The sequence below is a fragment of the Mixophyes fleayi genome, chromosome 3, assembly GCF_038048845.1.
Source record: "Mixophyes fleayi isolate aMixFle1 chromosome 3, aMixFle1.hap1, whole genome shotgun sequence".
Lineage (NCBI taxonomy): Eukaryota > Metazoa > Chordata > Amphibia > Anura > Limnodynastidae > Mixophyes > Mixophyes fleayi.
The window spans coordinates 322,510,503-322,526,395 of record NC_134404.1 but is presented as its reverse complement, the minus strand read 5'-3'; the positions used below and the strand labels follow the sequence as shown (position 1 = coordinate 322,526,395).

Below are 15,893 nucleotides of genomic sequence, written 5' to 3'. Positions count from 1 at the left end.
TCCTACAGAGCTACTTATTTGAAATATAATATAATAAATATAACTAATAAATACACCAGGGTTTGTCTTAGATGCAGTGTCGCCCCCATTTCGCCCCAGGTGATTACTTAAGCAGCATCTCAACACAATTTAATGTGCCTCATTGTTAGTCATACATGCCTACTCTCCCGGAATTTTCGGGAGTCTCTTGAATTTTGGGGAGCCCTCCCGGACTCCCGGAAGAGAAGGCATCCTCCCGGACGTGATGAAAGTGGGGCTTATTGATGCGATATTGCGGAATTAAGCCCAGCCCCTGCTATGAAATGCTATGAATTTTGGCATTTTGTAGCAGGGGGCAGGACTTTTGTGATGCAATAGCGTCGTCATGCACCTCCTACCTCCTGAACAGCCCAGTTACATGTTATATGTGCATATCTTATCTGCAGCTTTCACTCAGGGACTCCTGAATCCTGCCTCTGGGGTTAGCCCTGGTTCAGTAACTAACTAGTAAGCGTACTGTTAGATGCACAGCATAAAGTACAATAGAAAGCAGAGGCATATTTGTCTACTCTCCCGAAATGTCTCAAAGTCCATCCAGTGCAGGCCACTGTCTCTGATTCCTGCTGAATTAAATAGCGCTGTGGTAAATTCGGCTGTGTCATGGCGGAGTTGGACATACTGGGCTGATGTATGTTTGTTTCTTTCATGTACGTTTTTAGAAACGAATACGGATACAAGAAGCGAAGATGATAGAAGATAAAGCAGCAAAAATTAAAGACTGGGTGACAGGAAAGTTGAGAGAGGTACGTACCAAAATAATACTATGTCAGTTAAGACATAGGTGAATAAAAATAAATATATACACAAGTGATATTACTTTATACAGATAATAGCATTTCTAATTCAGACATCGTGCTAAAAACTGGCATTAATGGTTAAGGCAGCTGTTTTGCAAGCAAAATAATATTCATAAGAAGACTGTATCTTATCAATTCAGTAGGAAATACTAATATCAATGAGGAAAGAGACAACCCGGCCTCAGGGATGTCTTGTACCTGGTAAATTAAAAATAATAATTTTGTTAACATCCCTCTATTTACAAAAACTAAACCCATGGGAGATCTTGATTGGTCATACAGTTTAAGTGAAAAATCTCTTCTTCTTTTTTCTTTTAAAGCTGGAAGTTGAAAATCAAAATCTCCGGTTTATTAACAAAAGCTACAGTGAAGAAATAATTGCCCTGCGTTCTAGATCACAAGGTAATTATGGTCGGTACTTGTTATCCTTTTATAGTTTCTGATTAGTCTTTTGCCATGTCTTAGAGAACATTAAGGTGGAAAATACACCAAGAAAAACAAATTGGTCCTGATTCATTAAGGAAAGTAAGGCAAAAACAATGAGTAAATTTTCTCCTGGACAGAACCATGTTACAATGCAAGAGGTGCAAATTAGTTTATTATTTTGCACTAGGATAAATACTGGCTGTTTTTTCATGTAGCACAGAAATAATTGATAGCTTTATTTGTACACTGAAATTTAAAGTTGATCTAGGTGATGCCCTACCCCAACTATAACTCTGGCCATCACATTTTAAATTTACCTCCCCCTCAATGCAACATGGTTTTGCCTAGGTGCAAAGTTACTCCGTTTTTTGCCCTTACTTTCCTTAACGAATCAGGCACAATATGTTTTATATATAACACTGTGTAGTTATTTCTCTCATTACTCATTTAAATGTGAATACTTGCATACATGCCTTGTATTAATAAGCAAAAGTCTGGGTCACAGTGCAGTAAAAATTGTTAAGGAGTTTATCAGGACAGAAGGTATGAAATTGTGATCTGGAAAAAAGTTTTATTCTTTTACACAATAAATTTCCTCTCAGTAATCACATTAAAAGGGCACTCTGGTCTCCTAACATAAATGATCTAATTGGAATAGATAATTAATGCCTCATTATTCTGTACATGTTCTTATAGTGACCGTTTACAGAGGTTTATTACTTAGTTGTATATTATGAAGATAGCAATTACACATGTAACACTGTAGTAATGTTTTGTATATACTACAGTGTACAGAATGGGGGTAATTGTGATGATGGAGCTGGTAATGTCTGTGGCTCAGTGCTTTGTAGTTACACTTCTCCACCATGAATATATATATATATATATATATATATATATATATATATATATATATATATATATATATATATATAAACACACACACTACAACATATATCCAACATAATTTCTGTAAAAAATGGAATATATTGACAAGGTAATGTGGTGATCACCAACTTGTGATGTAGCAGATGGGTTTAAAATGTAATTTAACAATGTTGCTCCAAACACTGGAATGGATTGATGATTTATAGGTGCTATAAGCCTGTGTCTAAGGGCTCCTGAAAGAAAAGGTTATCTCCTCAATGATAGCTCTTTCCACCCTATGTTTCAAACCCCTTAGTTCATACTAGCCCCTTCCATTTTTTTATGCAAATTTTCTAGAGGTATATATAGGTCAGTTTAGATGGGTGCAACCACAAAGTTCTTAAATGGCAAAGTTAATATTATGCTGGATTAAAATGTATTGGGTTTATTCACTTAAAGAATATTGTCTGACAAAGGACAATGTGACTTGAAATATTTTCCATTAGACCAGAATGGTTCAAGGGCATTATAAGTTCCTCATGAATATTTAAATTCTTATCACGTATCCCACCCATGCATGAATATTCCCAGATATAAGAAGTAAGAAATCTCCAGTCTGTTCCACACCAAAGCCAGTGGAAGGCCAGCGTCTAAGCGGTTTGACCTTTGGGTGCTTTCAGAACAGAGCAAGAAGCCCACAGATGGACCCAAAAAGAGATGAGAACAACAAGCACTCCAACGAAACCATAGACCTTAGTGAAGGTAAAAATATTCTTACCTTGTAAATAGAATTATTTCAGACCCCAGAGATTTCCTTCGGCGCAATTGGATACAAATCTGCAAATTGTCGCTAAACTTGCAATATCGCAGTTAGTGCTGCAAACCTAAAAATGGAAAAATGAACCCATAGCTGGTCTGTCACAGGGCTGGCACTGGTAAAAGGAAAAAAAAAAAATTAGAAAAATGGGTAGTAAGCCTCCTCCCAAAATCCTCAACTAGCCCCAATTCAGGAAAGCCTAGGCTGCTTTCCTCTATAATAGGGAGACCAAGGGATAAATGTGTGAATCATTGGTTTCTGTAAATTGCCGGAAATCGGCGACTTTGCAGGGGAAATTTAAAGTGGCGATGGCTTTTTAAAGGGCGATGTTTTTTTAAAGGGCGATGGTTTTTCCAGGGCATATTCTGGATTTCTAGAAAGGGGGTTTCCATGCCTCAAAGCCAGAATGTATGTAAGGGACGTGACTATCATTTGAGACAGTACTAGGCTGCTCTCTAACTCTTTCTATCCCCTTCAAATACACAGACATAGGTAGCAAACTGTTCTGATTCTGGTGGAGCAGTCCCAATTTATTTTGACTGTCCCAATCAGTCAGGACTTCGTCCCAACTACAAGAATAGATGGGATGTATGCCCTGCTTCACACTGTACTACTTATTAAGGGCGAGCTGCTTGCAATGAACAATAGTTGATGTTGCTTAACGAACAGTACTGTCAGGACAAACTTCTGAATAAGTGTGACAGTCACACAAACTTGGCACTGACCCACCAGAATCAAAACAACTCCGCCCCAATGGCCAACTCTTTATACTGCAGGCCTATCTGGGAAACCATTTGTACGTGTTCACATTTGATGGTAATGTCAAAGGTTCCAATCAAACCAGGTATGCTTAGGGAGAGATCAGGTTTCCTTTAGTAGATATACAGCAGTGCTACCTATACGCCCATCATTGCTGGGCATGGTCTACTGTTGATGAGTAACATACATTGAAACCAGACAAATCTGCATATCTACATTTGTTTTTTACCGACAGAGCACAAAACGAAAGAGAAGACCCCCAGTCACCAGTGGCAAGATGTCCTGGCATCACAGACATCTTTACTACAAGATATCGGCACTATAGAAAGACCGGGCAAGGGAAGGGTGGGTTCTGATATCCCTAGTATTACTGTAAGTGATTGGAGCTCAGAAGAAGACATCAAGAAATCTCAGAACAAAGCCAGGTGTGTTTCCACATTGTCCAGCCAAACTTCTGAAGAAGGCAACCAGAATAGTAAACGAGGGAGTGACATGTTTCTAACAGCTTCAGAGGAAAGTTCCTCTACTTGTGAAGATGATAGCGTGGGTTCACCTAAAAGTGAACAAGTTCAATTGTACTCCTTGCATAAAGGATTGCAAAAGAGTAATAACTTGGGTGGCAAAAAATATTTTACATTTTCAAGTCAGCGGTCAAAACTGGACAACTCTTCTGATGAACTAAATTCTAAAAATCAAATTCATGGCTCATTCTGCCCCAACAATGCCAGCACCCCAAGTCAAGCATTTACACCAACCATCTCATCTAAAGTTTCTAGTTCTGTAACATATGGACCTCAGTGTGCTAGCTCAAAAGATTTGGCAACCAACCTACCATCACCTAAGCAACGAACTCCTAATATCTTGAGTATAAGTGTAGCTATGGCTAAGAAGCACCTAAGCCAACCTCAAATGAGTTCGGACAGGATGTTTGGTAAGGATAGGAATGCCATAAGTATGGTGAAGCCGTACAGACCCCAGGAGACAAACATTGACTTGGTTGATGAGCAGGGTGTTAACATGTTCCAGAAGATGGACACTGGATACGACGAAGGTTTATTTTCATATGACGGAAAAGAGAATCACGCTGTAGACCAGAACAGTTCGGGATCACCGGAGAAGATTTATTGCTCAAAACCACCAACTCCTCCTCTACACCGCTTTCCTTCTTGGGTAATTATTGCATGAATTTTACTGTTCTGCTTCTTAATATGTTCTGTGTTGTTTAGAGATTTTCACCAGCTATACATACTCCAAGCCAGATAACCTACCTATACTAGTATAATGATAGGAATGAAATAGCATGTGGCCATGTTTAAATGGCACTGAATATCACTAAGTTGACGCAGTTAACATCAGAGTGGTATGTACTAAAACATGACATCACAGGACTGCAAACGGTGACAATAGGCTACACCAGTGTTGGCTAACCTGTGACACTCCAGGTGTTGTGAAACTACAAGTCCCAGCATACCCTTCCAGCAATAAGCCGCTATATTTTGGCAAGGCATACTGAGATTTGTAGTTTCACAACACTTGGAGTGTCACAGGTTAGCCAACACTGGGCTATACAGTACGGAAGACAATTTACTGTATCACAGACTGTCACAGGTTACACAAGACAGCAAATGGGACTCCGGAGAACAGAACAAGGACAAACAAATAATATGAAGTTTGCGTAGTCTACAAAAGTAACCTCATACATTTGCTTGCTAACTGCAGTAAAACAAATGTACGGACCTACATTGCTAATGTTCTTAATCTAAGGAGTATATTTACTAAACTATGAGTTTGAAAAAGTGGAGATGTTGCCTATGGCAACCAATCAGATTTTAGCTGTCATTTTGTAGAATGTACTAAATAAATGATAACAAGGGGCCTGATTCATTAAGGATCTTAACTTGAGAAACTTCTTATTTCAGTCTCCTGGACAAAACCATGTTACAATGCAAGGGGTGAAAATTAGTATTCTGTTTTGCACATAAGTTAAATACTGACTGTTTTTTAATGTAGTACACAAATACTTGATAGCTTATTTGTACACTGAAATTTAAAGTTGATATTTGTGTGCTACATGAAAAAACAGTCAGTATTTAAATTATGTGCAAAACAGAATACTAATTTTCACCCCTTGCATTGTAACATGGTTTTGTCCAGAAGACTGAAATAAGAAGTTTCTCAAGTTAAGATCCTTAATGAATCAGGCCCTAGAATCTGATTGGTTGCTATAGGCAACATCTCCACTTTTTCAAACCCGCAGTTTAGTAAATCTATCCCTAAGTGTTTCAGGCACTTGATTATATTAAAATAAATATTTAAAGGACTATTTTCATTTGGCACTATCGGAAGAAGAAGAGATAGACTTGAGAATCTTTTCACTGTTATCTTGACATCATTGAAAATGGAACGAACTTGCAGTATAAGCACCCATGCTGGTAACTGTGGATTCAGCCACAATAATGTAAACAAACTAAAGACATCTGCTTTTGATTTTAGTTTTTATTGTTGTATATATGTTATAAATTAATCATAAAGCTAACGTTGCACGTTAAGATTTGTATTGAATATTTATTTAACAGTTTCTAACCGTGACATTTTTCTAACAGGAGAATCGTATATACGCTATTGCCAAGTCTGGTATGAGATTGTCTGACGTTTCTGTGGATCCTAACATCAAAAGTAAGTTATTCATTTTCTGCAGTATGGCAGCGTGTGGCCAGCAATACTGTTGCTTTTCACTGTTTCAATAGTTTGACATTTTCACTGTGCTGCAAACCATGGGCCTGACTGACGTTTGGACATTAGTCCCTTTGCGTGCCATCTCTTGTGTGAAATCTCTCTACACATGTTCCGAAATAGAACTTACATAAATAACGCAAATGACACTTACAATTACAACTGCGTTTAATCTCCTTTGCATACAACACAAGGCATAAAGCAGAGGGGAAGAGACAAATAAGGTGAATATTTAACTAAAAGGGAGTGATTCTGGGACAAATAGCTACCATGATCTATATATTTTTTTATATACTTTTATTTTGTGGCAACAGAAACTCTAATTTTACTATGTTACACGTTTGTGATTGCATTTGTTGTTTTTTAGTAGGTCCCACAATGACAGCATGTTCAACATCCGGTGTCTACACATCTCTCATATACAAGAACATGACCACTCCTGTCTACACCACGTTGAAAGGGGTATGGAAGTGCAAACTGTATTACTATACATTGTTATTTATTTTTATTATGTTTATAGAATTTTTTGACTATGATATACTATAACAGGAGTAATGAGATTTCATATTTTATTTTTGTGATATGCAGAAAGCAACTCAAATAAGCACCAGTCCTTTGGAGGATTCATCGGGATCCGAGGAGGAGGTCAGCTCCCGTTCCAGCTCCCGGACCTCCGAGTCGGACTGTCGGAATCAGAGCGAAGCAGGAAGTCCCAGAGCTCTGAAACGAGGTGAGTATACACTATGAGTACTGCATTTTGGCAGAAATGATGTCAGAAAATGGCAGGGCCCCACAACTGGACAATTTATTTTAAGGGATAGGGTTAGGCTTGCCGCTTTAAATTCACAAACCTCAATGTCTCTCTGTTTTGTGTTGTAAAACGGAAGTGCCGGCATGCAGTCAGTTCGAAATTGATAGTAGTAAGTGTTTTCAGATAAGTTCTGTGTCTGTATTAATGTAAGTCAGCATTTGATGCAGGTCTGTTTTATGGCAATCGGTTATATTTGTCTTTATACTCAGTGTCGTCATTAAAAGCATCGCATTAACGTACCCCACCCAAATTCCCAGCAAATTGTATATACAAATCCCTGACAGCCACGCATCATCAGTCACCATCATTGTGTTGTCATTCTTTAATAGCTTAAATAAATAAACTTTAGACTGTACAGAATTTTTGGGCGAGTTCAGTTATGGCACTGAGTACTGTGGTTACATAACGAGATTACTATTGTAGGTATGTGACATCAAGAGACATATCTTCTCTATAGATGCTACATGTGGATCTAATAATAGATGGGAACCGCGAAACAGTTGTTTGTTCAATTTTAGGATTGGTAACAGATGTATTCTGGTGGAATATAAATGTACATTGACAGCAGCTGGTGACATTTAAGGGAACAAACACAAGTGAATGCATTTCCAGCCCCGGTTGTTTTTTCGCATTGCTCTCGTCACACACACTTACCATTAAGTCTGTTCTCTGCACAATTACATTGCAGTATATTAACATTATACGTCACACTCTTTATAATTCCACAATGACTATAATGTCAGGTTTGACCTGTGGCTTTCACTTGTATGTTCTATATTGTATACATCTATAGACTATGCTTTGTAAGCGCTGTCCATAGACAAACCGAGGAGGGGTTTGCTAGTGCCTGGAAACACGGCTCTGCTCGAAAAGAGAGAGCTGCGTGCACCTAACAGTAGTGCATGCAGCATTGCAACCGTATATTATGGGGATAGGGAGAGTTAAAGAGCAGCCAAACACTCTCTAAAATTATAGCCACGCCCCCATGCATGTTGGTCGCGCCCACTGGCGGCATGGTGTGGGAACCCCCCTCTGCAAATCCTGCGTTTGCCCCTGCTGTCCACTTTTGGGCAACTGCTTCTTTATTAAACCTTCCACATCTTAAACAGAGGTGAGGCATTTCCCTGTAACTGAAGGGAAGATCTGGCTAACACTTAAAGTATATGAACGCTGCAGGGAAATCTAGTGTATTGTAGGCTGGCTATAGCACCAGAATAGAGCTCTATAGATGGTCTTCGTTTACCAGCACTGAGAACCACAATTGCTTCCGGTAACATGTGGGATCCTAGGGGAGTTGGGAGAGGCAGTCCCGAATTTAATTAAGATGTTAGCAGACAATCCCTTTAAGGCTGCTATTGAGGGTCTATGGGTTGTAAACATAGGTTCTTCATAATCTGTCAAATGGATCTGAAAGTCTTGTTTCCTATGGTGAATAGATAATTCGGATATTAAAGAAGATGCATTGTGGAGCATAAATGCAGCATGCATTATTTGGCAATGACTATGTCATCTTTGTGTACTGATTATCTATTCAGCATAAGGAGCCTTGAAGGGTAACTTTAAATAAAATGTAATATCTTGCCAACTTCCCATGTAGCACAACTATACCAACGGCCCCACCAACACTACCCATCTTGTCCCAGCGTTGAGAACCTATAGCAGTACAAACTGCGCTGTGACATTGAGTAACACTAAGGCAGAACCGCCTTTCTGTCCAATCAGTGTCTGTTTTACAAACGGACACAGCCTTGTTTATACGTCGTCTTCTACTCGCTGTCAATACCAGGAGTGTTGGTGTCAGTTCTGCTGAACTGTGTGGTCCTCAGCATTGATCGTTCGGCTAGTTGGGGAGCATTGACGTGTTGGTCTTGTAGTGCCTTGTAGGTAATACACAATGCTCTCCTGTTATAAAGCGGTCTTTGATCTTGTCAGAATGTAGAACATCTGCCTATTGCATGTGTACATAAAACAGAAGAGATAAAGTGACTATCCTCTCTCCCTGCAGGCATCTCGTTCTCCTCCATGGCATCAGATAGTGACTACGCCATTCCGCCTGATGCTTATTCCATTGACAGTGAATTCTCAGAACCAGAACAGAAGCTTCCAAAAACCTGTTCCTCATCAAGTGATAATAATAAGAATGTAAGCCATATGGGGGCGAAATTCTGATCTGCTGCTTCCAGCAACATATTTTCCACATAGATTTTTTGTTAAAGTTTTGCATCGGTTTACCAAGCTGATTATTTTTTCCAGGTGGTTCTCCTATAACTCAGTGTTCTTTTTTGCAAAAACTGTGTTGCAGATTTAGGCTGCCTCTACAAACAAAATAATGTCTCTCTCCTAAGCCAGTTAGTCAGTAAGCTCCTTGGTGGTCACATGATGTCAGGGGTTTTATGCAATGTATGTATCAAACATGGGTGATGTTGGTCCACCCACTCTGATCTTCCTTATTTTTTCTTCAAAACAAAAACAAACTTTTTTTTATTGCAAAGAATGTTAACAATAAAAAAATACAAATAACTATGAATAACGACACAAACAACATAAACAGTTAACATAAGGAATGATAAGCAATAATAACAATTACTGTCATCCTTGGATAAATATTATAAAAAAAAATTCTGTACATAAATGATGAGAGAGGGAGGAAGGAAAGACGGAAAGGGAAGTGGAGGATAGATGAGTACAAGAAATATTATGAATAGTATACGTTATAGAATATTTGGAGACTTTTTTGAAAATAAAATGATAAAATTGCAACAAATTAATAAATAATAACTTTTAAAGAGAAGTAGAAAACAAATAAGTTTAAGAAAACGGCTATGATGTGGCTTCAGAATGGGAGAGTCGTTCAGTCCATATTTTTTTAATTTATTATAACAGTCTTTTATGATGCTTGTTATCAGTTCCAGATTATATATGTCCCATATTTTACCAATGATGTTTTTTAATGTCAGTGGGTTATTTTTTTTACAATAAAGAAGATATTAAAAGTTTTGCTGCATATATTATACAATCGATGAGTATAGATGATATATTATTCATTTTTGGAATGGGACGACAAATTAAGAAAAAAGAGGGATAAAAAACAAAAGACATTTTTGTTATATCTCTAATTAAGTCACACAGTTTCATCTATTTTTTATTTTATTTTAGGATATGGGACGACGCGCTTCCTTTGCAGTTTCCAACATTCATCTGTATTACTATGATTGATTTAATTAATCTTCATGTGCGTGCGCAGTGATGTGACGTATGAGTGATTAGCATACTGCGACTTACCTCCTAACTGTTCTGATTTCAGCGGTACATTCTTGTGTTTAGGCCTCTGTCCAGCCCAGCGACATGTTTGTCCCGTGGGTGGGAATGTTAGGGGAATGGAGATAGCTAATGGGCAGCCTAACGCTTTACAGCCCCCTGGGGGCGTGGCCAAGCCCTCATAGTGACATGGCCACACCCCCTGCCCTGCTACTGGGGACTTGCATGTTGGGAGATATCCTGTGGTGCTGATTTAGAATGAAGAGCGAATACAAGTGGTGCAAAACTTAAATCTGGACAAATCAATCTGGGCTGCAGGGAGGGAAAGTAAACTGCACATCCCTATGAAGAGTTATGGGGGTAAAAAAAGAGCTGGACAATATTTGGGTGCAGAATGCAAAAACAATATTTCTGGCTAACTCTAAATCAGCCGAAATGCGCCTAATACCGAATCCTGTCCTGAAGCGAGAACATTTTATTTCTATGGTAGGCTTTTATTCATAGTTACCCATTCTCCCGAAATGTCTCCCGAACTCTCAGGAGAACAGGCAATTCTCCCACATCCCGCCCACTTCCTTGCGACTAAATGACGCAATTCCGTCTCTTCGCTGCAGGGTGTGGGGCCATAATGACGCACCCCTCTTCACTGACACTTCATCTCCCCTCTGGGATCTCCTGGTGAATGATGCTAGGTCCTCTTTAATAGAATAAACACACTTTTTTTAAAAATATACATAAGAATCTTGTATAGACCGATCTCTGTCTATATATCTATATGTATGCTTTTCGATAGTAAAGTGAACTTCACACATATTTACCCCTGAGATATAATCACATCCAGCAAGTACGCAAATGGAAAGGGGAAAAAATAACATTGACCTAAACTGAACCGCTAAATCATCTGTTTGCTGTTATCTGATTATCTTATCTGCATTAATATTCAGCTACAGTATGTGCTGCCATCTGTGTGGTTCTAAGCTGCAGAATTAGCGACATCGGAATGTAGATGTCTCTATCCAGCAGAATATCTCTGAGTGGAGATAGAGATACGGAGGGAGGTCAGGAATTTGGGGTAGCTTTTGTCACAGGCTCAGTCAGTAGAGACATAGGACAATCTCTGCATTAGTTATCTCTTGTTTCCTGCACGTTATGAGGACATATAAAAAGATGACATTAATATTTAGCTTTTTTTTTGGTTTTCCTTGTGTCGTTTTCATTTTTCTTTGCAAAAATTGGACCAAAATGTGTATATATTTCCTAGAGAAAGAAAAATCAGAGCAACTTTTAAATTGTAGTTTTAAATAGTTTGTTATTATAGTCTGCTGTTGTGGATTGCAAAGTGATTTAATTACTGACTAAAGCTGGGTACACACTACAGGGTTTTTGTCCAATAATTGGCTCAACCAGCCAACATACGACCGCTCGTTCGAAAGTCGGGTCAGTGTGTGTAGTGACACGATGGTCGAAAGTCTTCCCAAATGAACGATTGTCGCCTCATTTGGTTGGTCGTACCGTTCAATATTTTCATTCCAATGTCCTTTCCGTTGTGTAGAGTGTATAAACTTCCGACCGATCCATGACAATCCTCCTATACTTCCTCGACCTGGGGGACGTGTGTATGTAAATTTGTGATGCCTGTACCAGTCTCACGTGGTGCGGTATCCGCACATCACTGACTTGTGTTTTGTATACATGTGTATTGCACCTGTCTGGTTTCAGACCATTACACTTGTGTAAAGCATGTGGTCTTCTCTTTTTATGCGGTTTTCGGTGTTAACAACAATGAAAGCACCTTTATGCTAATATCTTTGGTATATCGTTACATGACCCGCAAATGTTGCTTCAATGTGCACGAAATTAAAATCATTGCTCATGACAACATGGCTGTAAAAAGTAGCTACCAGGACGGCTGCTCTTCCCTTTATCGTCTGAAACAAGGCTAGTGTGTATGCAGTCCATGGACCGAGCGATCGGACCATCGATCAGATGTAAAATCGATCGGCATAAAAAGTTGGTGGAAAATTCTGTAGTGTGTACCCAGCTTGAGGGCCAAGCTACACATGTAAGATAATGTAATGAAAGATAATTGTGTGCAACGTGTCTTTTCCACCCTGTTGAATTGCACATAGTGTTATTAGTAAAAAATACAGTTTGTCAATATAGCGGTTAGAATTGTTACTATTAGCATACACGCCTACTCTCCTGGTATGTCTCCTGTCCTGCCCCCGTCACTAGGAGCCTCCATGGCAAGATTCACAGTGAATTGTTGGCACTACATCAAACTTACACTTCCGCATCATTGAGTTGTGGGACAGGCCAAAATGATGCAATTCACTGCACCCCCCTTCTGTCCTCACACCTCATCTCCCCTATTTGTAAGTATGGCTGTTAGCAATCAATTAAAATAATTAGATACCACAGTGAAAATGTCATGTCAAAGTAGACAAAATGCACAAACACAGTGTCCTGTAAGTGCTTAGGATATGTGATTCGATTTGTGTAACCTGGGTAGAACAAAGATACATAGTGTGGGTCTGATTCATTAAATCACGAAAAACAAATGTATTGTGTTTTTTTTAAAAAAACACATGTAAATCGGAATATATGCACCTCCATATTCAACAAGGAGCGGATGTAAAGATACGTCTGATGATAAAAATAGGTCTAGGTGCACTCTGCTCTAACAGACAAGACACTGCGGGATACGTCCAATACATATGTGGAATATAAAGTCACAAAACAACACACAAAAAAATGTAATTTATGTCACCTGATAGTAATGTAGGGCCTGATTCATTAAGAATCTTAACTTGAGAAACTTCTTATTTCAGTCTCCTGGACAAAACTATGTTACAATGCAAGGGGTGCAAATTAGTATTCTGTTTTGCACATAAGTTAAATACTGACTGTTTTTTCATGTAGCACACAAATATCAATTTTAAATGTCAATGTACAAATAAGCTATCAAGTATCTGTGTGCTACATGAAAAAACAGTCAGTATTTAACTTATGTGCAAAACAGAATACTAATTTGCACCCCTTGCATTGTCACATGGTTTTGTCCAGGAGACTGAAATAAGAAGTTTCTCAAGTTAAGATCCTTAATGAATCAGGCCCGTAGTCATTAATGCCAAAACATTTTTTTTTTAAAGTTTTTTTCCCAATAAAATACATTTATTAGGATGTTACGTGTGTCTACTGTATCCATTTCTTTGTATGTGACATTTGTTACAAATCACATATAACACTCAAACATTCAGCGGTTCATTAGTAACAACAAAAATGATGGACACAAACAGAACATTCAGCCATTTCATTTCTTGTCTGCACGACACATATTGCTAGTGTAGCCGTAGCCTAAAATGTGAAAAGTCTTTAATAAAATTGCAGTTTTAACAAAAATGATGCCAAAGCACTGAGACTTCTCAGAACCGCTACTTAGTAAATATACCCTTAAGACCCAATGGGGCACCATTTGACATAAAACCCAAAACATAAAAACAGGTCAGGATAATCCGGGCCCCTGAGAGCCCACAGGGCTATGGGCGGAAGCCTAGGTTGCCTCATGGATGATCCGATGCTAAGGAATAATACAGTACATAGAGCAAAATATTTGTAGATGTATGCAGAATTGTTGACAATATATATTGTAACAAAAAAAGAATATACACATTATAAAAAGGCAATAAAATCATATTTTCAAGGTTTTGTGACCTTATATAATTAACGTTGTAATTGTTTTTTTTACATTTTAGGAGCTCTTGGAAAAATCTGGATACTTGTTAAAAATGGGAGGCAAATTAAAAACCTGGAAGAGAAGATGGTTTGTACTTAAAGGTGGCGAATTGCTGTACTACAAATCTCCAGTAAGTGACAAACTAGTAAACTACTCGGTTGTATCATGTTACATTTTGGGTAAATGAAGTAAATTATATTTGATGAAAACTTGCAGTCACCGAGACCAGAAGTGATCCCTCCACAAGTGGTGTCTGACAATCTTTTTTGGGATTCCCTTAATGGCTTAAATTCAGTAGATTACAGCAGATTATACTCATTTTATTAAATGAGCTTTAAGATGTAACATGTGACAAATGTTCCTTGTTAATGTACAGAAATGTTATTTTATCTTCAGCGTAGTCATATATCATAGTTCAGAAACAGGTTCTCTCATTAGCATAAAGATTGCTTCATAATACACATGTGATGCTAATAAATTTATAAACTGCTGTATATAATACCTGTATAAACAGTGAGTTCTGGGGGTAAATATATCAAGCAGCAGGTTTGAAAAGTGGAGATGTTTCCTATAACAACCAATCAGATTCTAGATATCATTTATTTAGTACATTCTACAAAATTATAGTGTGTCATAATTTCACAAGATTTCTATGGATTTTATTTTTATGTTTGCTTTATGAGACACTATAAAGACGTTCAATACGTGGAGAGAAGTGTTGGTTGCACAAACAACATTTTTTTTTCTAAATAGTAATTTTTTATATTTTTAATTTTTTGTATAGGTTTTATGTTTAAATATTGATATTAAGATATCATTTTTTGATTCACAAGTGCTAGCTCATACTATACTGTCACTTAAAAGAAATAATTAATCTCCTACTGGTAACTTATAAGTATATTATAAGTCACCTCAGAGTCTGTGACCTGTATAAAAGCAGTGTGCATTGAGTCTTGTGCCTTTATATAGTCACAGAACTCCTCAGTACCTTTTAATATCCTTGTAATTTACGGTAGATGGTACATGATCTCATATCAAAACTTACTGGGTGCAAAATTGTAGTATCCAATCAGACGTTCACTTTCATTAATCTAACTTGCACTGTACTGGACAAGAGCTTATTGCTGATTGGTTGCTATGTATTGCTGCACAGTTATATTTGTACACATATATAGAACCATGCATCTTTGTATTTTTACAGATGGAGTAGAGTGTATTGCATTGGACAGTGCATTGGACAGTGCAGTATAGTTAAGGATTAAGGGGAGAATCCATGTCAATTTATAACATACTTGCCAACTCTCCCAGGATGTCCGGAAGACTCCCAAAATCCGGGTAGGTCTCCCGGACTCCCGGGAGAGCAGGCAAGTATCCCGCATACTGGAATTTATTTGCCATAATGACGCGATTTGCGGTGAATCTCGTTATTTTGGCCCCGCCCTCGTGACAAAATTACGTTTTTGTCACTGGGGCGGGGCCAAAATGACACGATTCACCCCCCCCCCCCACTCCTGCCCTCAAACTACACCCCCTGCCCGGAATTAACTATGCAAAGGTTGGCAAGTATGATTTATAACAGGGGGCAAGTATGATTCTTACCAGGGGGCCCGCTATCTTCAGCCTGGTTGTCACTGTGACAGCCAGGCTGAA

General features: G+C 38.3%; 1 protein-coding gene across 2 annotated transcripts in view; it reads left to right on the top strand.

The window, feature by feature from the left end:
- The window catches only part of PLEKHH2 (pleckstrin homology, MyTH4 and FERM domain containing H2), a 110,728-nt gene that overhangs the window by 62,413 nt on the left and 32,422 nt on the right, over positions 1-15,893 (top strand). The window contains exons 5-13 of one of the 2 annotated variants that reach the window (XM_075204147.1): positions 699-782; positions 1,157-1,238; positions 2,721-2,891; positions 3,941-4,875; positions 6,309-6,381; positions 6,809-6,900; positions 7,027-7,168; positions 9,255-9,391; positions 14,263-14,373. In XM_075204147.1, coding sequence (XP_075060248.1) covers positions 699-782; positions 1,157-1,238; positions 2,721-2,891; positions 3,941-4,875; positions 6,309-6,381; positions 6,809-6,900; positions 7,027-7,168; positions 9,255-9,391; positions 14,263-14,373 — 1,827 coding nt within the window. Of the gene's footprint in view, positions 1-698; positions 783-1,156; positions 1,239-2,720; positions 2,892-3,940; positions 4,876-6,308; positions 6,382-6,805; positions 6,901-7,026; positions 7,169-9,254; positions 9,392-14,262; positions 14,374-15,893 lie in introns of both variants that reach the window. The other variant, XM_075204146.1, reaches the window with a different exon arrangement.